Source organism: Varroa destructor, unplaced genomic scaffold, assembly GCF_002443255.2.
Source record: "Varroa destructor unplaced genomic scaffold, Vdes_3.0 BEIS01000007.1, whole genome shotgun sequence".
NCBI classification, from domain to species: domain Eukaryota; kingdom Metazoa; phylum Arthropoda; class Arachnida; order Mesostigmata; family Varroidae; genus Varroa; species Varroa destructor.
Window position 1 is genome coordinate 15,511,476 of NW_019211460.1, and position 23,436 is coordinate 15,534,911.

Sequence of the window (23,436 nt, forward strand, 5' to 3'; positions counted from 1 at the left end):
AGGCGAAAACACCTAAGATGAAAAACGTACCGAACATTGTAGTAGCCCTTCATGTCTCATGATTTCTCTAAATGCAATGCAAATGATGGACAATCCATTTTTGACAGAAAAAAAAAGCATCGAATTTAAATAAAACGTGCATTTCTGGGCGCTACGCGACGACCAATTTCGCGCCCTTATTCAAAATATAAATTTCAAACCTAGAGTGAAAAAATACATGTGATAGCTATCTAATAATGTATTTATTCTTCGTTTTAGGAAGACAAAGAGGGCAAGACACAGTTTATTTCTTCGTATATTATCCACGATCATCGTTGTTACACGAAATAGTTGCGAACGTTAGCTTTACAACGACCAGGTTGAATTTTAATGGATTATGATGCATATCCATACATAAGCAATTCGTGAATAGACGTTTGGCGTTTAGGAAATAACTTTGACCCGCAGTTCCCTCGAAATGTTCGACTTAATGGGGGGAGGACGGGGCTATTAGGGGCAAAAAATCAGTTTTGGAAAACCATTGACAAGAGCTATAGGGACTGGAATAAAAAGTCAGGGGCAAATTGAGAATATCGATTACTTCCATTTATTCTGAACTTAACTTTAAACAGTGGTTTCCTGTTGCTTCCCGTTAGATATTTAATTATTATAATACTGAGTGTAATAATAGAATGCATATTCTCTGATCGGGCCTACTTCGAATGCTTGTAGTAATCATAATTTATACATGGTTGTCATAAATGAAGCATTTTTCTTTTTAGGACAGAACGGATAGAATCACGTTGTTTCGGTATGTTACACGATAACGTGTAGATATATTAATATATACAAATATAAAACGCTTTAGTAGGTTCACACATCCCTAGTCATTCCATAGCGGAAATACAAACAGGAATTTCTATAGATCGGATTTATTATTACAGTATCCGCTAGTGTAGCATCGCGGACGAACTGCAGCCGAGTTGGCGTTCTTTGATTCGTTAGCGTAAACGTTTTCTTTTTTTTTTTTCTACATAAATTAATAGGTTTTCATTGACGTATTCAGGTTCAGGCAGTAGTGAAATAAGTAAATGTGGTTAATGTTTGATAAGGAAAAGGAAGAAGGAGTTAGATTATGGTCATATTTACATTGATTTAATAGTGAGGACGAAAACGGCTGTTGTCTTGCGATCGGTCAATCGAAAAAATCATTGGCAAGCACCATTGTTCGGGTCAGTATGCGATGCCGGCGACACACCCACCAGCCTGAACCGTTCCATTATTTTCTAGACTAACTTATTAGGTATGTAGATAGATAATATGTATACATTAGTTATACACATGATATATACACACCAGCACGCCTCCAACAATTAACTACGCTATGGGCGTTGACAAAAAAACGCCAGCCAGGACAATGCTCCGGCGAGCGATCTCCTCACTTCCGTGTACATTTACGTACCTCGATTACTGGCTGGCTTATCTGTGAGTCGAAACACTACAGCTAGTGGAACCGTCTGGCAGTTACATGGGACAGAATCATCAGTCTAATTGCCAAACTGATTTTCTTTATGTAATAATATTCGACGCCATAGGATCATTCATCACCAAAGAGCCATTAGGCCATTGGAGGTCATCGGATTGCTCACGCGTCCACCACGTATATGGCTAATGCTGCTACATCGGACCAACAAACAATAGTTCGCTCACTGTTTCCTTATGCAAATCCCACCCTACTTAACTGCTGTATTGTTGTTTGTATTAGCAATGAGCTTTTTCGTCGGAGTCAGTACGGCAGCCTTCACTCGCATCGAAGCCCGGATCACACTCTGGAACGGAGTACGGGAAAATTTCGTTGGCGTGGGCATCTGCCCGCCGGCAGGATGGTCTTCATCGGCCTTTCGTTTCAGGACCTTGGCGAACGGTGACGCATTTTCCTTGTCGACAAGGTCAACGGCAACAAGCGAATCCACTGATCCGCTTCTTACGAAAGCGGCTTTGCCTTGAATAGGATAACGAATCGATGTTCGGAGCAGTCCGCGTTTCAGTGAATCGGGCGTGTCTGCCAAACCCAGGATTTTTTCAGCCTTTGCTGCGATTGGTGTCCTGGGTGTTGCTGGCTGGATGGATGGCGCTTGTTGCACCTGAAATTTTCAACAAAAAATAAAAGCGAAACAACGTATTTAGTTTTGATGCTATTATATATAAATGAACGCCACCCTGTTTCAGATGATCAGGGATTTACAACATTGAGCCTTTAAAATGTCACATGCCACAATCGAGCTATTCAATGCGCCATTTTCGCGTGCTTATACGGAACTAGATTTCCAAAGTGAAAGTCACAGACCTATTCAACAGCGACGTGCTCACGCGCATGTTTCTTGACAATAGCTGACATCATCGACGGCTAATTTATATATGAGGCTGCTTTACTCTTTGAACAACTCTTGCTCCTTACAACCGCTCCATCGAAGCATAGCATTTCTTTGAAGGACTCTTTCTACGCCCAACTGATAGACGTCGCGTAAAGGTGTAGGCTTACGAGCTTTTCACGAAAAGAAGCCAGATGATGATGATGATGATGAGTCTGAGACAGCTGGTATATGTTGTGACGTACGGGGCTGTCACAAGCTTGTTATTTTCCGGATCATCATCTGTCCTCTGCGTTTTCTCGTGCACCCTTTCACTGTCCTTCTAGTTAGCTTTCATCTAGCATTAAAACTTTGTAGCTGCACAGGTCTGATGGCCTTAGAATATGCCTAGGTATAATGTAACATATCTCGTTTTTCGTTGCCCTTTAGGCTACTCCTTATTGAGAAACAGAGCTAGCGATTGTCGAGCATGGCGATGTGGACGGACAGCAGGGGACAGCGAAAAAATGAGCGAAACAAGAAGACGACAAAGACAGCCTTGACATAAAGATGTACGCGCCTGTTCCATGTAACAGACACGTAGCGGTAACAGTCATCCCTCAGGAAATAGGTTTGCCTAAACCAAACGGCTGGCTTCGATTAAGTACCTTATTTAGACTCTCGTTAGACATAGCGCTATCCTCGGGGGATGGCTACATCCTGCCCACGAAGCTATAAACATGTAATCAACAAGACTGACAAGTTTGTTCTCTATGGTGCTTCTATGGCCTAATTTGACAATAGAACTGGACTTCATCCTATTCGTCTAGACGGGACCAATGCTTTAACTAACGTTTTTTTTCGTGGCCGTAGTCCCAAATCGTTTTGCCAAAAATGACCTTCCAAAAATGTTCGCTCTTTAAGAAAGTCTACACTGTTTGCTACACAACCTCCTTCCGTCACCGAATCGCTTCACGTCTCACTGCCTTCCCGTTTGTCTTATTGAAAATCAGTATTTACTTTGTGGCGAAGATAAATGCTCTATATGGACCGATGAATAGAACACAGGATACCCGACCTATGCATCAATAATTACTGGTGTTGTACGTGAGCGGTGGCGAAGGACACAGGACAACCTTGTATACGAGACACGCACATAACATTACAGTGGATACATTACTACCTGTCCTTAACAGGGCGAGTTTCTCGGAAGGCTGCATGGCTGTACCCTGTTCCTTAGCTTAGCTCACTCGCTTTCAGCGTTTTTTCATAGTCACTCCGAAAATGTGAAAATAGAAAAAAATCATACTAACTTGACGGACCTGTGCTCTCTGGACTATTTTCTTGCACATACGGGGTTAGCCATGCCTGGAATAGGAAGTATTGAAGCAAGCTGAAAGGTCAGCTAGCGCTTCGCATAAATAATAACCAATAACATTTACTTAGGAAAATCAGCATGAAAAGGCTAGCAAAGGATGAAAGATGAAGCATGAAAAGGACTCACTTCATGCACATTGCCTTCATCGTCATAATTAAACACGAGCGACCAGTATTACATTGATGAACAATGTAATTCAGCCGGCTACTCTGTGTCGTGCTCACTGTAACACATCGATGAATATGTGCCAGAGTGACAGCACCCCAAAAAATGAATGAGGTGTATCTCTCCTCACTATGTCTATCTCTGTGATGATTGGATTTTCGATCTCCAGTTGTAACAACATCGACAACGGTTCGCACCGAGCCAAAACTTCAACCAGCAAACGGCGCATTACTGGCTTTGTTGAATGAAACAAGAATACTCTCTTTCTCTCCTGAAGCGAAAAATTGTTGTGAAGTCAGCGACATGTTTTGCATTCGTCGTTTCTACCCCGCCGCATTTCATATCTTTGCCTTCGTCTAGCGTAACGGTCCGAAGTATGTCGTTTTTCATAGATGAAGCCTATGATGAGCATTGAGCAGCGCAAGTAAAGATCCTGACCTGCACAGAAGCCCATCTTTGAAAAACAAATTCAAGCTTTTCAAGCTCATCCTCAAGTATCTAGCGTGGACTAGCTCAGCGCGATATCCCGTCGCTTTCACCAACGTTGTGTCGGTATAATTATGTAACATAAGTAATTGCAAAAACAATTCGTTAGTAAATCTTCACGACTCTGTAAGCGCTGTCAAGTTTCTCTTTTAGTAGGTTGTCCTTAGCAGGATAGCTACGTCGAAATACGACGTCTAAAAATCGAAAGAGAACGATGTTACAAGAGCTAAGTAGATCTGCCTTGCGGTTTTGCAACGTGCTTACACACGGTCCTATTCATATAGTTTGTGCATGACCTGCCAGATGATCTAATGCCTTCTCTTTATGTGCAGGTGCATTGACCATTGGTGATGTGAAAGTATCCGGGCTACTACAGCCACACGAAGACCAACAGCGTCTCACCAACGAGAGCTTTCTCCATGATGACAGCGCCGTACGAGCGCACTGCTACACTTTATACGAGGGCATGCCCAACAACCGTTGTAACAACAATCAAAAGTTGACAGCCGGCAAATTTGAGTGTACATAAGTAATCCTCGACCAGCTTTTAAGTATCTTTTTAGGATTAGATTCGTTCGGGATGGTCACTCTACGGCGAAAATTATGAATATATATGAGCTAGTAGAATTTCATACGAATGTATACATACATAGGTTTTGTTTGCTGTGGGCAGTATAAGCGCAAAATAGGATTTGACTGTTCAGTTAGTCAGGAGGTCTTATCGCCGATTGTACATCCTCCTCTATATCATGATTCCCGCAGAAATTCAGGAGCGGCTGAGTTGTATGTGGAAAACAATAAAGTGTGCGTGTGTGTGTGTGTGTGGGGGGGGGAGGAGGGGGTGAGTAGAGAGTGTGTAGGGGGAGACTGTGAGTTCCAAAAAAAAATGGGCCTAATGTGAGTTCATGTAAGGAGACTAGCACGAGAACAAAAGCGGATAGGAAAAGTAGAAACTCGTGTAACTGCAGAATAAAAACTGTTGTTTTCAGTGTGTAAGCTGTTCAACTTTGAAAGTTCGGAAAATATGAACTGAATATTTAAGCGTGATTTATTCACCGAATAAGTTATTTATAAATACCTCTCAATTCCTTTAATCTATTCAACGCATGACTTACTGCCTCCACCGCTTCTAGGTTAAATTTTTAGGAAATGCTCAGCTAATTTTTTAGATCAGCGTCTTTGGAAGAGAAATGGTTCCTTTTTTAACATCATTTGGATACTTAGTAAATTCTACATGCAGCAACCGTCTGATTACGCTTATTTACGATTCGTGACCACAAGTACGTTCTTTTTGTGCATTTAAGATAAAACTGTTACAGCTAGTTTCAATATGTTTACGTCTAGTCGTGCTTTTCACGACTGAAATCGAAGTACAGGGAAGTCGAATTGTTCACTCAAGGATAACATACCCTCTGAAGGAAGAGTTTCTTTGTCGGCGTCGTATCCGGCTGTTGACTAACGTGGGCGTACAGTCTGGCTAATTCCCGAGTCGTGTAATCGTCGATCTCCTCCTTGCTCTGCTCGCGGCGGATAGCAAAGGTCAGCTGCGTCTTGACAACCTGTTGACGTCCAATCAATAACTACATGTATTACCAACACACATAAAATACGAACTACTTTTTATTTACGAGGCACAAATTAAGTTAATGAGTTGCCAAAACAAACATTTTCGTCCATTCATAGGTATACCTGGTCACTCTGTCCTGTGGAATATAGCACCAACTTGCGAACTATACGTTAGTAGCTCAGCTAACTTGAAGCGTACGAAAACAACTTAACGTCTGAGATTTTTGTGTCCATTTAATTGTTTCAAGTCCAAGACCGTAATGCAAGGAATGATTTGAAATAAAGTAATCCTGTAGGTGACTGGATAGTACAGATGACGACAAGCAACGGTCTCTTCAACTGATAAGTAATTTATGAATACGTTCATGATACTGAAGGACGATAGTCGCTACAAGTTCGTTAATCAAATTTGTCGAGTCAGCGGGTTTATGCGTGTACTACACAACGAGTAAACGTAACAGGTAACATGCACATCTATGTTTATTATGCAAACTTGTACGTAAAGCAAGTGTTTTTTTGCGAGTGTGAATTGCTTCTTGCATCCCCATACCGTTGGCCTTAATTTGGAGTTCAATACCAGTGTCAATTTTTTCAAAATTTTATCAATCTAAGCTTTAGCGTGTCCTCCCCCTCCCTCTAGCTCTCGCATTCGCTCAGTTTCTCTTCCTGTTGATCTTCCCTGCTGCTTCTTCTTGCTGAAATCTCCTCCATATTGTTCTCTAAGAGGTCCTGCGGAGTGGATGCCGACTTCCATGTCAGCTACGCCGCCTCCGCCCCTTGCTCTGCTGATGAGAAATCCGCAGACGACATATGGTCTTTGGGATAGATCGAACCAACTTGGATCGATGCCGTCGTGAAAGCAGTTAGCCTAACCACTATCGAATGCTGAAAACTCGATGAGAATCCTGAATTTTTTTTATTATTAATTTTTTATTATTATTTAGTATGAAGCAGGAAAATTGGGAAAGAATGGGTGGGTGTCTTGCCCGCATCCCGTATGTCAGCTTGGAAAACATTTGGAGGAGCCTTCCTCACCAATGACACTCTACATTTTAAGTGTGAAACATTCGTAGCAATACTCGGCAGACTATGTTATTCTTGTTTGCAATAAGTGATGTGTACGAGTGGGCTTTAACTAAATAACACCAGCGTTTTAGATAAAAATTATTTTTATATTTGAATTATTTGTAAATGTCTGTTAATTGGCTCTTGTTACACGGGAAAGAATTTTTAGAGCAGAGACAAGAGAATGCCTAATTCAAAGCATCAAAAAATCTCCATAATGGTCTGCCATCATCGAAAGCAAAAATCTGGTTGAAACCAGATTTTTCTTACTGGCAGATGTAATTTCATTGACGCAGATTGAGCTCGCGAAGCATACATATACATACACCACTGTTTTTTTGGAACACCTTCCTTACCTCTTATTTCTTATCGCTAAATTGTATCTGTCTCAGATTGTACGATTCAGTGAGCTTCCATGATACGAACACTTAACATGACTTTTAAGATGGTAGATATTTGCCTTAAGTGTCAATTATATTAGGTCCATTCGATTATCTCCGATTTGACCTCCTGAATCCATCCATAATTGAAGTCCAAAATCGACACGAGATCGCCACATTGCTTAAGACGAAAAACGACTATTCTGCCTGCATAATCAACCAGGTGTTTTTTTGTTTTATTTAAGAATTGCTTTCATTTGTGCTCGCTTATTTATTTGTAAGTCATCTTTTCATTGTGCCTTCCACTCGCCGGTTCTGGTCCAGTATCTCGTGCAGCCCGCTCGAAGGGCCGGCCTTCTAGCACAGAAGCAAACCCAACGAAAATCCGAGGAGTGTCGTCTTGAACTAAGAAGCAGCAGCTTGGTTGTTCATTCGTTCCGTCGATGATTTTCCGTCGACGGCACAACCAAATCTGTATCTTAATCTCCGTTTCTTAAAAACAAGCAACTGTAGCCAGGTGACGCAAGAAGCAGACCTATTCTAAGCCTAGCTGGTCAGGTAAGGTTACGAAGTCGCCTGCTGCTTCTCGATTTTTAAATGACTACACCGCGTGAGCTAGGCGAAATGGACGCGTCACAATGGCGGCGGACGCGCTTTAAATCAGGATCAAGTATAACGTGTGTCGCGTAGCTACTTGGCCCAACTGCCAACCCCTCAGAAGCACAGCGGCTTACATAGCAGATGTAGTAAGAAATAGCGTCTGTCAATGCAGGTTCCTAAGACAACTAGTCTAGTATTTCTAGTGTACATATTCAGATTGAATATCGGCATGCGTCTATATTTCAGCAGCCTCTAATTTTGCAGTTAATCACACAATCGAGCTATCATTACGACATGAACGTATGCTGCCGTTTAGACGTACCATGATCTTGAGGTAATATATGTGAAGGGACAGGAAACGCCATCGTCACCTTGACATTGGCCAAGAGTACAGACCGCATATCGAATTGGTGACCTTACGACGACGTAAAAGCGTGTTTCTCCATCTTCTGGTTTCACCGTACACCCCTACGTACGTATATCTAAACACGCACGCACAATGCAGAACAATAGACAACGCACCTCACGAGATCTCTCTCGCACGAGACCCAAGCATACATGAGCAAATTTCATTATCATCATCAAGCTTCAGTAACATTTTCTATAATTAATAGTAAGTGGTCTTGTCCGTATGGATCCTATCAACATCAAGATAAGAATAATGGTATCAAGTCCCCCTAGAACTGCCCGTCACGGTTGTGAAATTACCGGCCTGAAACCATTTAGAAACAACAGCTATGCATTTTTACCTATGCAACAGAGATGATCACGAACATAACCTTAGAGCAACCACTCGCAAAGAGTAATCGTTGCGTAAATTGTAACGTTAGGCCATAACTATGTTTCTCTGTAACTACTAAGACCAATTATTCCATATCGGTGTTTGCTTACAAGAGAAGAGAACTGTCATACAAAGGGATACCTCAGATGAGTCTAAACAGCGAAGACAAAATGTTCGACTCACAAGCTGGGCTGCATCGTCTAAAAGCCACTGATCAGCTAAGCATTAAAGCTACCACGCCAGGGTGGTTCGCTGCACTGCAGGAACACATGTATCGGGCTGAAACCAACTTGGACCAGTTAGAGAGTAAATAACGCTTGACCTATTCTAAGGCGCACAAAGATAGTCTACATATACGTCATCGCGCGTTTCTGAATCTTATGTCGTCGACGAGCAGGTGTGTCTGACATCAGCTGCGTTGTCGGCATGTCTCAGCGATAAGAAGCGGCTTCTGCGACAGGTCGCCAAGAAAAAAACTACTGATCGCCTGAGAACTGACCATTATGTAATCAGTTCAGCGAAGAAAACGTTGTGTAACGTACCGACGGGCCGATTTGCTGGTCTCGCTGAAAGGGCTGGCGTGTTATTACTAACCTGCCTCTGCTGATTGCTATAAGAAAAGGAAATAGGGTACGAACGAATTTAGATTGATTGTTAGACCCCTTAGAATGATGCTGTTTGCATCTGTCGTGATTTATTAGCGGGTAGTTTCCGAGATATCGATGAGCATGCCAATCGGTAGAACACAAACGTGTCGTTTCTACGAGCCCATTTAAACCGTTCCAACCCATCTTGATAACGCATTAGGTTCTACTAGACACTTCGGTGTTCAGACAGACCCCCTGCCAAATATACACGACATTGACATATGTCCATTATCGGAATCAACCCCTGCAGCGCTTCTTTACTCTAATAATAACAACTCTGTTGTCTTCGTTCTACGACACATTTTGCACACGTTAGATACTTACAATTATTCCATATCAAGGCCAGGCGTCACTACACCTAATGTCATCACCTGCATCGACTCTTGGGATTTATGTTGACCTCGTCCCCGCGTTACAGAGTGTTGGGGCAAAGACACTGATGTTAGGCAGCCTACGCTAACGGTCGCCGCCATAACTACGATAGCACTAAAAATCTGCGCATATATAAACGCTGTGACAATGTAAAAGCACGACGTATGCGTTGTACGCGACCACCAGAGGTCTTGGTGGTTATTAGGGACCGAAAAAAAATAGTCGCTGAAGTTTGAGTTTAGGATAGGCGCCTCCCAGTTTAAACAGCCTATTGAGAATATGCTAGGTTGTAGGCGACTGCTTCGTCCTACTGGGTGTCAAAGATAGGCTCGTGTTAGTGTTGCCTGAGCCACCGTCCAGGTGAATGTCGCCCTGTGCTGTGGTGTGGGCAGATGTCCTGATGTATGTTGTTCATTTGAGGGTGTCGCCGCCACAGCCTGTTGCTCGATTGTTCGGCGAGCCTGTATAGGACCTGCGGACTACTGGCAAGAGCTGAGCGAACGTGATCATCGTTTGGGCTATCTACCCGCTTAAGCCAAGCATTCACTCCAGTTCAGCTGGTCACCGCCGCTGTAGCCAGTGAGCTCACCGAATTGACTCATTTTGTAGCTTTGTTTCCTCGGAGATCTGTCCTATGCCCGCCAATGTGCGTGTGGCTTCTGATGATAGTAGCAACTCCAGGGGAAGCTTAACAAACCGCTGAAGAGGATCAGGCATTAGACATTTTGTTATCCACTCCGACTGACTACAAAGGTATGCTGTTCGTCTGGTGCTGCTACCGTTCGCGAATAATGCCACCCAGTACAACGTAGAGTTCTTATTAAAACCAGCTTACAATGTTCACAAACGCTCAGAATCGGATGCAAATACTATTCAGTATACGGCGTAGATGACAATTCTGTCTTACCCCGAATTGGTAAATGGCCTTCAACACACAACCTGATGCCTGCAATTGCATAAAGTATATTCCGTTTCAGCGCATTCTGCAGCGAAACGAAAGACCTTAGATATCGCATTGAATTTATTCTAAAAAAACACTTATTCATAACTGCCTTTTTGATTATTTTGTGTTTGTGCACAAACTGATGATTCCGACTTGGTAGAGCGCTTGTGTATTACTTTAAGACTGTATAGGAGAGTTTAGAAGTTATGATTTTGGGCCATGATTCTAGCCGCTGCCTTTGCCGGGCGAATCGGCAGCAGTGGATGACAGGAAACTTTAAAAAAGAATGTTAAAATAAATGCTAACCGACGAGTGCTTTATATAAGACTAGGTAATATAAAAACCTGTTCAATACATCTGCAGTACTACCGTATGTTAAACATTTAGAATCACGAAACGCACACTTCAATAGTAGACACTGAAGTTAAACTCTTTCAGACTTACCCCGTGATCATGTTCGTCCTGCTCGTTCTTGATGAATGCGATAACGTCTTGAACGAGCTCGTCTGGCAGCTTGAACAATACGGGTTCCTGTTCGATGATGAAGCTCAACAACTCCACGGCGGGATGCTGTACCCGTGTGAAGAATTCCTCAGGTGTCATCTAGGGAATCAAATCGGAGGAAAAATTCATTAATGCGCGTTTAAAAATTCGATAAGTTGCAATTTTCAAATTCACACCGAAGTCAGGCGATTTTCACATTAGCCAATGGAAATCGTCGCCAAATACTGCACGTGCGCACGATGAAATCGGTCATCCCTGACAAAAATCGTTAACAGCCATGACACGATGCACGTACCACCTAGCCCGTAGGTATGGAACAAGGATTGACTAATCCTCTCTAGGATCTTTCTCAGTTACCTTAATTTCTATTTCAAATAAACACATCGCACTTTTCGTTTGAATAATCCTCACGTAGTGAAAACAATGTTCGTTCAAAGCTTTCACAACTGACATCGGTGTGATAATGGATTGTCATCTATTTTCGTAATAACTTTTACCTATGCATTTGAAAATATGTCAAGTTTTCAAAACCGGGTAGCTGTTACCGTAATGCTCTTAGCTAACCCAGTTCGTAGCTAGGCTTCCTATCTACTTCGATTTGCCCATGGCGATTTATGAAGCACAAGGAACGCGCTGGAATATCCTTGTAGAACTTCTATGACCACACTAACTATATAATAGTAGTCAAGCTCCTCAGACTATGTATAATACACAGTGATGATATACAAGTTACGACCTAATCGTCAACCATAAAGGAATAAGCGACACCACCGTCTGAGGGTATATCGAGAAGCAATATTTTCTCCGCAGATCTCTCTAGCGAATAACGTCCACTTGCAGGACTGCTATCTCAGGAACTGCATCTAAGAGTAGGTATTTTTCTCTTCTCAGATATTCTAGTCAGACCCTCGCTGAGCCATACTCGAAGTTCACGGACACAGGCTGCCCCAAACGCATATGACTGCTAGATACCACATTACCTAGTCAACATTTGTGAGCATGTCTATATTCCAAATGCTCATTTATTGTAACAGGTCACGCCAGAAACTCGCTTGCCACTGAAGGCTATGTTATCGGCCGGTTGGTCAATGATGGACGCCATCATTTTGGCGCTACGGTGTGAGGACTATGTAGGCCCCATCGCGTGATCATGTGAAGTGACAGTGCGGCTTCGATACCGGCGTTGAACGTCGTGGACATATCTAATGTGTACCTGCAGTAAAGAAGAGGTGTAATATCGCCATAGCGAACTCGCTAAGCGACCCACTGCAGTGGACCTTTCTTGTGAATGAATGTTACGCAGATGTGGAACCAGACGTACGTGTTACCCTACTTGTAAGCTTCAGGTCAACGTTCTTACCAAGTTTGTTGAATTAAGACATACAGAAGTAATTCGATCTAACATACATTAGTAGGTTAAAGATTGCGACGAAGACACAACAGGTGTATAAGTAACCTAGCTAACCTAACCATATTTTAAACTATACCTATAGCTTTTCAAGAAGCTGTTGAAGGTTTTAGAATAGAAAATGTTACGCCGCGGATAGCTAAATAAGCAAAAATAGAAATTTCATTCAGATTAAAATGTTGTAATGTAAACAATTTACTGCCGGATTTAACAATTTACTAAAGATCACACCCGTTATTTACTTGGTCGTTACATTAAGGACAACCTCGTTGGTAACCTTACAGGTGTCGTCCCTTTTTGCAACTATCATTGAGAGAGATACAGGCAAACGCTTACAATTTTTTAGTTCCCCACTTGTCGGAGTCCTCAGTAAGCGTCAAGGTAAAAACGAAATACACAACCGATCTTTACTGCTTTAGTACTTTTGCTCCAGGCCAAGCTGAGTTCCGTCTCTTAATAAACTTGTCAGTAAACTTTCATTGGCTCATATGACTCTGCGTTTTTCCGGTTGAACAAGCGGATCAGAATTTATATCATCACTGCATACGGCTGTTTTCGCACGTATACATCTCTATGGAATATACATTAGCTTGTGCACGAATCCGCATGAGGTTCTTGCACCTAATTGAATTGTTTGTATTTCATATGTATCTGCTCATCACCATCTATTCAGAGTGATGATTATGAGACTGTTATTTGTTTGTTCTGAGTGCTTTAACGAGCTAGCGTTCCGTCCTCAAGTCCGGCGGCTGGGAGTTTCCTTTTCCCTAACTAGTGAAAACAGACAAAGAGGGCAGGCGTATAGCTACACGTGTAGGCCGTATATGATACCTAACCTGATGGAAGCTTCCACTCTGAACCGTTACATTATTTCCACTCTTAACCGCCTAACGTGATCGGGGCGTTAATCAAGCTTGACTGTTGTTGTCAGCCATATGGAAGCAGGAAAGCTGAGAAGGCAACCGGGTCTGCATATGAGACCAATCAAAATTGACAGACAACTAGCTATTCAGAAGATTGCAGGCATGCTGAGCACTACATAGAAATGTGTATTTAGATACACAAAATGTCGTTACTCACATTACGCCTGACGATTAATATATTCTTTACTCGTGGCAGGCAAAGCTTATGCTTTTTTTAGTTGAAATCACGATCAATACCTCCGTAACAGTTTGGGGATTTGCACGTTTCAAGTCTCATAGCAGGCCAGATCTTCTGATTCCTCGCATGCAGCAGCGAAGTTATATCTCAAGATTAGCACATAGAGCAGCTAGAATCGCTATACCACGTTAATGTAGTCCGCTAGGATGGCCTTATTAGGCAATCAGGACCGAGTGCGGAGCTCGTTGCTCACTCAACTTCGATTCAATATGTATTGTTTGAGGTTCTAACCCACTGTTTCGAGTAGACGATAAAAATATCTAGTTAGCACCGTATCCGCCGCGACGGTCAGCTTCGAAAAGCCATCGCTGTAACTTTTCGTAGGACTTTGGCCTTGTCAAAAATCATAGGAAAATAGCGATAGAAATGTTTAACTCAGACAGAGAAAGAAATCCTTTGCATAGTTGAGTGCATTCGTCAATTGATGGTTGATGAGAAACGGCGAAAAGCAGACACGCGAGAAAAACCACTAAGTCGTCATTGACCCCGACTTACCGATGAGTATGCTCGTAGGGCACGCTTAGGAAACTGGAACCGATTTATTACCACAGTTACTTTCTACAGTGTATTATTTTTATTAGCAATCACCAACGGCCCGAGATTTTCTAATGAATTCGACAGGATCATCACCCGAAGGTACCCATCGTCTAGCAAAGAAGCTCAGCAGATTTGAAATATCAGCTTTCGCCAGCAAAAAAAAAAAGAAGAATGGGAATAGTTCGCTGTGTAAATTTTTGGTAGCGATATCTCCTCGTACAGGCAAACAAGTAAAGCCTGGTCAACAACTACACTTTGCCATAGAGCATATCTGTAGATATTACACAGAAATGTTATTGCGTCATCCTCACGATTGTGTCGTTTGCATAACTCGTATTTACATGACCAATAGCGTATTGCCTATATTTTCTCTTGAACAGATCGAGCTTTAGCTTGGCCGATCGAAAGTTCCTATAGTTTACATCGGCCATTCCACAGACATAGCTTACGAACCCGTCCTAAGAAAGATATTAAAGGCAATCCGTTGTTAATTCTTCTATGCTCATTACATGAATCGATCTACCTGTTCTCAGAAGAATGAAAAAGCTGGCCTGTTCCGATAACTACATATGGACTTTAAGTATGGAACATATGGACTTTATGGAATTGTTAAGTATCGTTTTGACTTACAACCTGTCCAGACGAGATTACCTGATCATTTCACACCAAGCCAACCTGAAATATCCACGCGCCTAGATTTTTCTACTTTTAGATGAATAGATATCTTTCGTACAGTACAGGCTAAGTTTGATGACATCCGTCCAAGGAAACTGTTATGGGGCCCGCAGTCTGGGCGCGTCTGCTGCTAGGCCTGTTCGTCTGACGTTTGGCGGGCCTTTAAATCAAAATGGGACGTCGGCAGGCGCCCGAGAGCTACAGTGACATAGGCGAATAAGCATGTGCCGCTACAAGGTCAAGAAACCTCAAATCTCCGGTAATCGTATGTCCCGCCACCTTCACAACCTTTCCTCGGCTGATGCTTCATATCACCTTTTTTCTGTTAGTGAAAGCAAGGCAAGTAGCCCTAGCAACAACATCAGTTTCAATATGATAACATATTCGCTTCGTCAGAATATGCCCGATAGCTTCGATAGATCGCCGAATATCACGTCCATTATAAGACCATTTTTCGGTAGAATACTCTGTGTCCGTCGACTCAAAAGCTATGGACGGAGATGGAAGCTGGTGAATTCTGCTGTTGCTGCTGCAGATAATCGCCTCCGCAGGTTCTTCTGAAGTGTGGACGAGTCGTTGTTAGGGTGCGAAGGAAATGCCTTCGTGTGTCTTCTTTGTACGGAGAGTTTGTATGTAAGGATCTTTCTTAGGGCTGTTTGTAGTTGATCGCTATAGTCGTCTCGGAGCCACCATATGCCATCAGCGTCGCTGCCTCTTCATCCTAACGGGTCCATTCTAGCTCAGAATAATAAATAAAACCAACCCATAACAGCTGAAGGCTTTTCTTACACAAAAAGATGCATTAGTTTGTGCCAGCAAAGCCCTTCGAGGCCAACAAAAATTTCGCTCTAAGTTTAGCTTGACGGTTCAAGCCGAAGTACACCTTATCATAGGCTTCTAGTTCTATGATAAAGGGATCTTTGAGCGATGTCATTCTCGCAAGGAATTCGCCTCCAATGCATCATAGAGCTCTCTTACTTTTGAACCTTATGAATATAAGGAAAAGTCTGTCTAGATAAGGATAGCTTCCTCGTCGTTTGAACGTTATTTTTAGGGTACCATACAGATTAGTATATCTACACTGCAATATGGGTAGATAAATCTAGAACTTTTCTTGCCTTAAGAAGAAAAAGTACTGCATCTTTTCAAAAGGCTGAAGGTGACTGGAAAATATATATAATCAATTATGATAGGGGCTACCTATAATGCAATCATTTTATTTCACAGCCAATTAAAAGTATATTATTTTTCTGTAGCGTCCTATTCTTAAATACTAATCATACTACGTTCATTCTTCAGCTAGAGAAACAATCAACTTAAATCCCGCATAACAAAAAGCGTTATCGTTCACTTATGAACGCTTTGGCCGATATAAATAATGATACAATACACCTAGCATCAAAGCCTGCTAAATACTATCTAGGCTCGTCATTAAAAACTGCTAGGTTCAATTAGGTACCAAGCTTCCCATGCAGAATCGGGATGTTTAGCACCAGAATTATTCCACAGAAAAACTCTGAGGGTCAAGTCCTCCCGCGCAACAATCCGCTGCACGGGCACCGGTGGCTTCCCGCAGCTTAGCTCCTGTGGGTGAGCGTGCATGTTAGGGCTGGCGGCATTTAACAGAGGGCATCTGGCGTCCTTTCACGCAGAACTGAATCCAGGCGACTTGACTTGTTCGCCAGGTTCACCGTCACTACTTCTGTTTCGGAGGGACTTTTTGGTCACTTGCACTACTTAAAACGGTATCTACCCACAACGAAAATTTTAACCACCGCACCGTATCGCAGTCCGCAATCGATTCGAGGCTAGCTTTTGAAAAATCCAACTTAAACAGGGCGAAAAGATCTGGCCTCTGCAAGAGGGGAACGCATAGATTTAGGTGGCATTTGCACAAAACAGTTTGCAAAAAAAACCTATTTTCGCGCCAATAATATAGACGATTCTGCTATTCGTCCTTCACGTGCATGCTTAATAATGACGAACAGACCACGTCATACACACAGGTTCACACAACGAGACATGCATAAAGCCTTTGCACAGACCTGCGGAGAAGTTTCTTTATGACAATAAAGTACATAGTGAAGAAAGCAGCCGACTTTCAAAGGAGCCACGAAGCTGAGCAGATGCGATAGCAGGAGCCAGTTAGCTCTTACAAGAAGTACGAGTTGGCTTTTAGTTTTAATCGGCAAAGCGTTCGAACCGGCAACCGCAGGAGTAATAGTTTACAGAAGACAATGTACCCTTGAACGCGGTTCGGTGACATGATGCAGAACGTTGCGAGTTAACGAATTTTGGCCTGACAATAAAGACGCTTTTTGTTTGTGTGAAAAAAGAAAATTAAAATGTACATTTTTGAAGTAGTTAAATTCTTCTGCTTAAGTAATCGTAAGTTAAATAATCGCTGCTTCAGTCGATAGCTAGCAAACCCGTAAAACTCTTGACCCATTTTGTAGCTTCAATCAGGAACGTGACTGCTGAAGGGAAGTACATCATGTGAAGCCACCTCTTCTAAGCCCGTAATATAAACAGTTTACAACAGACTGAGTTGAACTTTGCCTGAACGTTAACATTGGGTACGTTGCCAATTCCGCTCTGAAAACTTCACGTGCAAAACTTAAATTGTCTTTGCTCTATGCACCTCTTGTTGGTGTGGTCTTGTGTGTGTGGATACATAGAAGAGAACAGTATACTTACACTATTGTTATTTGATGATAAATCCATTTCGGTTTTTTTGAGAGTCGTTGTCATTTTATAGGTGATATGTTGAAATATGTTTTTGTGTGTAGCACCATAACAGTCAACGAAATCAACGACGAAACTATTCGCAACAACCGAATGATATTCTTCTCATTATTAATCTAATAGGCCAAAAGCACTAATAATTATGTTTAAAAGGACACGTGACTTACTAGACCTTGGTGCTTCACAGATATATAAAACCATATTTTGTTGTACCATATCGAAACATACCGAATGCACTTCTACACTTTGCCTTGAACTTCGTAGATGAATCTTGCTCTGTTATAGGGTGAACGTACGCGCAAAACTGGCTTATATATATATATATATATTCGAACAGTGTTAATACTGGTTAGTACGCGAAAAACGTTTTTAGATCATAAAACTACCAAGAAGTCCGAGGCTGGATGCGTCGCGGACTATCGTCAGGTATTTTTTCCAGCTGGCTATACACAGCACGCGACTAACATACCGATAAAAAGGAAGAACATGTAAACCACTTCCTTAATTTACGGGTGGCCAAAATAAGTGATCACAAGTGATTCGTGCGGAGTCGTAACAACCCCATGACCGTTTATTCCGAACTGTGCCATACCCGGTAACCACCCGTTTGGGCCCAACAGGCTAGTATATTGACATTCCATCTCGTCCTAAAAGGAGCTGAGCAATCGGTCCTTAAGTTGACAGGAAAAGCAGAGTCGGCTTGAGCGAAAAATGGTCAGAGATCGTGCACTATGTACAAAATGCCACTTATGACGCAATTCTATATAAGGTAACGCAGCTCTATCAGTCGGTTAAATGTCTAAATTGAACACGTAATAGACAAAGTGAAAATTTCCAGTCTCCTAAAAGAATTCTCCATTTTAAGTGACGTTTAGCCTTGTCTGGGCGTTCGACGAAACTCTGTTATTTGAAAGACCTTCTGCAGCAGTACCTGTGTTGTTTAGGTGAACGGTTTCTAAAACAACGTTTGTACATTTAGAAATATACTGGACGGCCCCCTTCGAAGTTGCTGTCATCGCGGCTCTGCTGACGACAAATATCCGTGACAGATTCGTGTTCAGTGGTATTTGTCCTTTACGTCGTTTTGCGTCGTCATCTCAAAATATCACGTGACTTTTTGCTAGCTTGAACAGCCAGTTTGCTGCGAATAGCAACTGCTTAACAGGAGTCCACATCTCCACCCCCGATGTGAGCATGTAGCTACAGCAAAATTCTCGAAGTCTATGGGCATATCGCATTGAGTGACACATCTGCTCAACATGTGCTTTGCTTACGTGGACTTGGCTGCATACAGGCTCCGAGTAGGACAAGCTTTTTTATTTCCGGTAAATCTCTCAAGCCTCTGGCTCTAAAACTCGAAGCAATTTTACGTTCGGTATCACCGTTGAGCGTTCCATCAGGCAGGCGGCTGGCTCCCAACACGAAACGAAGTATGTTTGTCTACGGCCGGGTTCGAACCTAGACCACAACGTGTCTCCAAGATCAGCCAAACACGTTACCCATTAAACGAACACAGGAATCTCTCAAACCTACGGCACGGTTCCCTTCTAGAGCTAAAGCTCAATATAAGGGGAACTATAAATCGGAAACAACTGTGAACGTGATCTCTGGTAAACACATCAAAAAACGCCGACCAGTAACACCAGCTGATACGAATTACAACCCTGTAGTTTGGCGCAAGAACGTAAAGTTTCCACTGCCGAGGCCATAAGTAATCAAACACCTAATACAAAATATTTCGGTGGCTTAAACGATCACAAGGTAGTTCAGACTACTCCTCCTTTCACTTAAACCACTGCCGGTTTTCGTAACTCTAAAAGAAAGCTTGAGCTTTTGCCATAAATATACATCATACGATAAAATTATACGCGTTGTTCGCTGTCATAGCTAGAATCGAAAAACGTCTGTGATAAAGCTAGGTTAAAACTGTATATAGAATATTATCTCGCCAGCTGTTTTAATTGGCCGAACTTTCATCCATGGATTACGCCTTTATCCATCGAGGTTGACATTTACGAAGCTTCAAGTCATTATACGCTTATAATTGTAACGGCTAAGCTACAATATAATAGTACTAATCTGATGGTTGACCTGTCCAAAATGGATGATTTCTATAGCACTACCTATTGTTTGACGACTTAAAATTGAAGAGTTGAAAAATGCTTATCGCAAGCGTGGCCTCCACTCGCTTTATCAGCTCGATCATCCGTTAGCCCATATTACCCTCTTCGAAACCGCCGTTTTTTTGTTCCCCCTTCTTCGAAAACTTGTTTTTACAACTCGAGCGAACAGCTTCCCCTGCCCACCAATTCAGATGATGTGTGCGCCTATGCCTGCCACATTCATACCATTGCCCGTCTGGTATTGTTCATCTGGTACTGTTTGCCGACAGCGGCTCGAAAAGAGTCTATGCCCCATGAGCTTTAGATCGGGCTGATATATCCACGTTTCTCATGTGGAGGCTCTGCTTATGGAGAGAACCTGGATTAAGTCCAGCTGGGCTAGGCGTATATGGGCAGTTTTGTGCTGTGCTAGTGGTGAATTGTTGCTCTCCAGCACTGCTCATCTCTCGAAAGAAATATTGATAAGGATAAAAAGAGCGAGAGAGATCTTTTGTGGTGTCAGCGTCGCAGGATGCACCAATAGGCGCATCTGCCGACGCTGCCATAGTAACCGATCCCGTCAACGAAATGCCGTCACAACTACAAACGCGCGTTGAACGGTTTTCTGCTTGTGTACGCTGGGTTTATCGTTCATACTGGCTCGGACGCACACTCATCGTTGTTCCCAATAGCAAACGCCATGTAGATAGATGGTTGGTCATAGCGTCTTCGCAGAATCGGCGATGGACAACGGTATACGATTGTGTGTATTTGACGGCGATGGAAACGCAGTTTTTTTAGATTCATCGTTTCCTGTGCGTATTTCTCTGCGTCGAAAATGTATAACGGTCCAGGGAAAGCAAATAATTAAAACTCATATGTAGGTTTCAGATGAAAACAGCGTATCTCTATGGCAATCTTACGGTATATCGCGTCTATAATTACGGATTAAGCAATATAGATCACAGTATACGTCAGTAGTTATGTCTAAATATCAATAGTTTTCTTAAGGGTATACAACAATAAAATCATAGCATTACAAAATTAGCATAACATTTAGCACATTCACATACAGAATGATGAAGGCACACTTACCGTTTTCGGGCACATTATGACAGGAGCGAAGAGTTTCGCTAAGCACGTAGCGTCCATCCGCGTCGAATCCTTGTTGCTTGCAACCTTCGACAAAAGTTGAAGTAGGGGCTTCAACAGGTGATAATTGTATAGCGGTAACAATTGAAATAGAAGTTGAATACATTTTATTCGTTTACGAGTCACTTCCTCCAAAATCGATGGCAACGTTTGCTGCCGGGCCAGTTCTGTAAGTTGCACAGGTACACATAAATGAACACATATTGATCCATTAAAACGAACCTATAGGACCCACTGGTTGGTCCACCATACAAATGTACCCATTACCGAACGTCACGAATATTCTTCACTTGCCATCAGAATATATGATTATGACTAGAACGTAATCATTCTACACGCCGATAGTTTATGGCCAATGTTAACGATAGCGAATCCAAATCGTGTGAATATAACTATTGAAGTGTGCTTACTGTTCTTGTAGACGTGCTACGTGTCGCAATGCTTCAGTTAAGAACATTGAGATTGGCAGGGGGTACGACAGCGCAAAGCTTGATGCGCCATATTGCCGCCTCTACCTATTACTTCTAATATTATTATTAATACTGGCTGCGTCAGACTCAGAGTACGTAGGCACTAGTACGGACGTCTGGCCGTGTTTACAGTTGCACGAAAATGGCCAGAGTGTCTATGAATGCTGCTTTCTTTTCTACGCAGAATAGCTAGCGACCTGCACGTCTGGCTGTCGATGTCGATGTCGATGAAATCTATAGCTTACATCCATTAGACAGCAGCACGAGCCAGAAGTACGAGCGACGCCCGTACGACGAGACATAGACCGACTCGAAGACACAGCAGCGGGCGATTGGGAAGTTCAAACATGTGTTCGCTTGCCGCACGTCTGCTCACAGTTTGGTTCCTGCCTGTAAGTGTTCCTACAGCTTAACTTGCTGTGTCGATTCATGAAGCTGAAGGTCCATAGTATCGGTGTGGCTTCTTTCTTTGCGAGCTTACGGCCCGCCTTCGATGTAGGCTGAAGTTCTCTCCTGTCGTTGATCTGCATCGCTCTTCATCTTAGGGTGGACCGAATATCCATAATGATGGTGGCAGCCTCAGGAACAGAAGCAGCAGCTTCTGCAGCGCTTGTCCCGAAAATAGCGGCCGTATATGGCCGAGAGCGGGACGACGGTAAATAGCTCGTCTCGGTGTTACTGTAAGGTCTGGCTCGCTTTGTTTCTTCTATTACGGCCGCTGCTTTGGCATCGGATCGACTTTAAGTAACCATCAGCGATTCCAGCTGTAATGACGGCGTTAGTACTACTTCTATCGAGTTAGCAGCCTTTGATGCTAAGACTCGAGCAAAGAAGTACTCGAACGGTTCGATTCCGCCCGCCACCGGTACAGGACTAAATAGGCTCGATTCGCATGTCCACAACAGATGTTAAACGGTACTCGGGGACTCGTGCGAGCAACTTCGATGCCTAATGATACATTTGCTTTATCAGATGAAACTGTCGGTCACAGTGAAAGGCGGCCCGATAATAAACCTAATAATGACTGCAGCAATGATGACGATGGCAATACCAATAATAACCCTAACTAGTAACACGGGCCATAGCTGGAAGGAGTAGAAATCGAATAGAAACAACGACAGAAAACGAACAGTTGCGCGCTATCAGATGGTCAATGGATGACGAAGATCACATTCACGGGCTACCATATTGACTACATCCATAGGAAACCCTTAAGAACGCATGTTATCAAAATATCAGCACGATACTGCCTCGCGTGAAGTCGAAGTTATGGAGCAATGGATTAATTCTCAGTGTGATTCATTTCGAAAACTAGTGATGATCCCTTCAGGTTGTTGGCTTCTAATATCGTTAGCAATATGTGTTTCGGAACGAGTGACTCTTCATTAATCATCATCTATAAGGTATACTAAACTGGCAAAAAAACAGCTACGTTATCACGGAGACAGGGCATCGTTGAAGTTTTGTATGCATTTAAAAATGAAATGCACAAAAAAATGGTTTATCCTTTTCGATCGGATTTTACAACGTGTTTATCGGAACTATGCTCATAAGTGTTACTTTTATCAGAAGATTAATCTAGAGCAGGTAAATGCTCCCTTCTCGATGTCCGCTGTCGTGGGACTCTAACACATGCACATAAAGCCCAGCATTCTGTGTAATGATACAGCAGCGATCTTCGGGTACTGCCCACCTCTCTCGGATGCAACCGATCAAATTGACTCCTTTTGTCGCTTTGCTATCCTATTCTATCGATGACGACGTCGATAATTTCAACCTCGCCAAAATCATTTCATCACCATTTTATCTTACAGTCTGCACTCAACACTGGTCGAACCCGTCGTCACAGGCCGTTCTGGTTGCTAATCGCGTGTTTATCGCCATTAGGTGCGGGACCCTCCATTAGGTACTATGGGGCGGGTCTATAATGACAGAGATTTCACACCTGCGCCACGCTTTACCAGGCTAA

The 23,436-nt window shown here is 42.7% G+C and overlaps 1 protein-coding gene across 3 annotated transcripts in view; it reads right to left on the bottom strand.

Moving 5' to 3' along the window:
• Positions 1-563: 563 nt before the first annotated feature.
• LOC111254282 (rho GTPase-activating protein 19-like) overlaps positions 564-23,436 on the bottom strand; it is a 46,690-nt gene continuing 23,817 nt past the window's right edge. For all 3 annotated transcript variants that reach the window (XM_086975120.1, XM_022814960.2, XM_022814961.2), the window contains 4 exons: positions 20,941-21,164; positions 11,158-11,316; positions 5,769-5,918; positions 564-2,123 (listed from right to left, as the gene is read on the bottom strand). In XM_086975120.1, the coding sequence (XP_086831246.1) occupies positions 1,713-2,123; positions 5,769-5,918; positions 11,158-11,316; positions 20,941-21,164 (944 nt within the window). In that variant the 3' untranslated portion in view covers positions 564-1,712. The remainder of the gene's footprint in view (positions 2,124-5,768; positions 5,919-11,157; positions 11,317-20,940; positions 21,165-23,436) is intronic.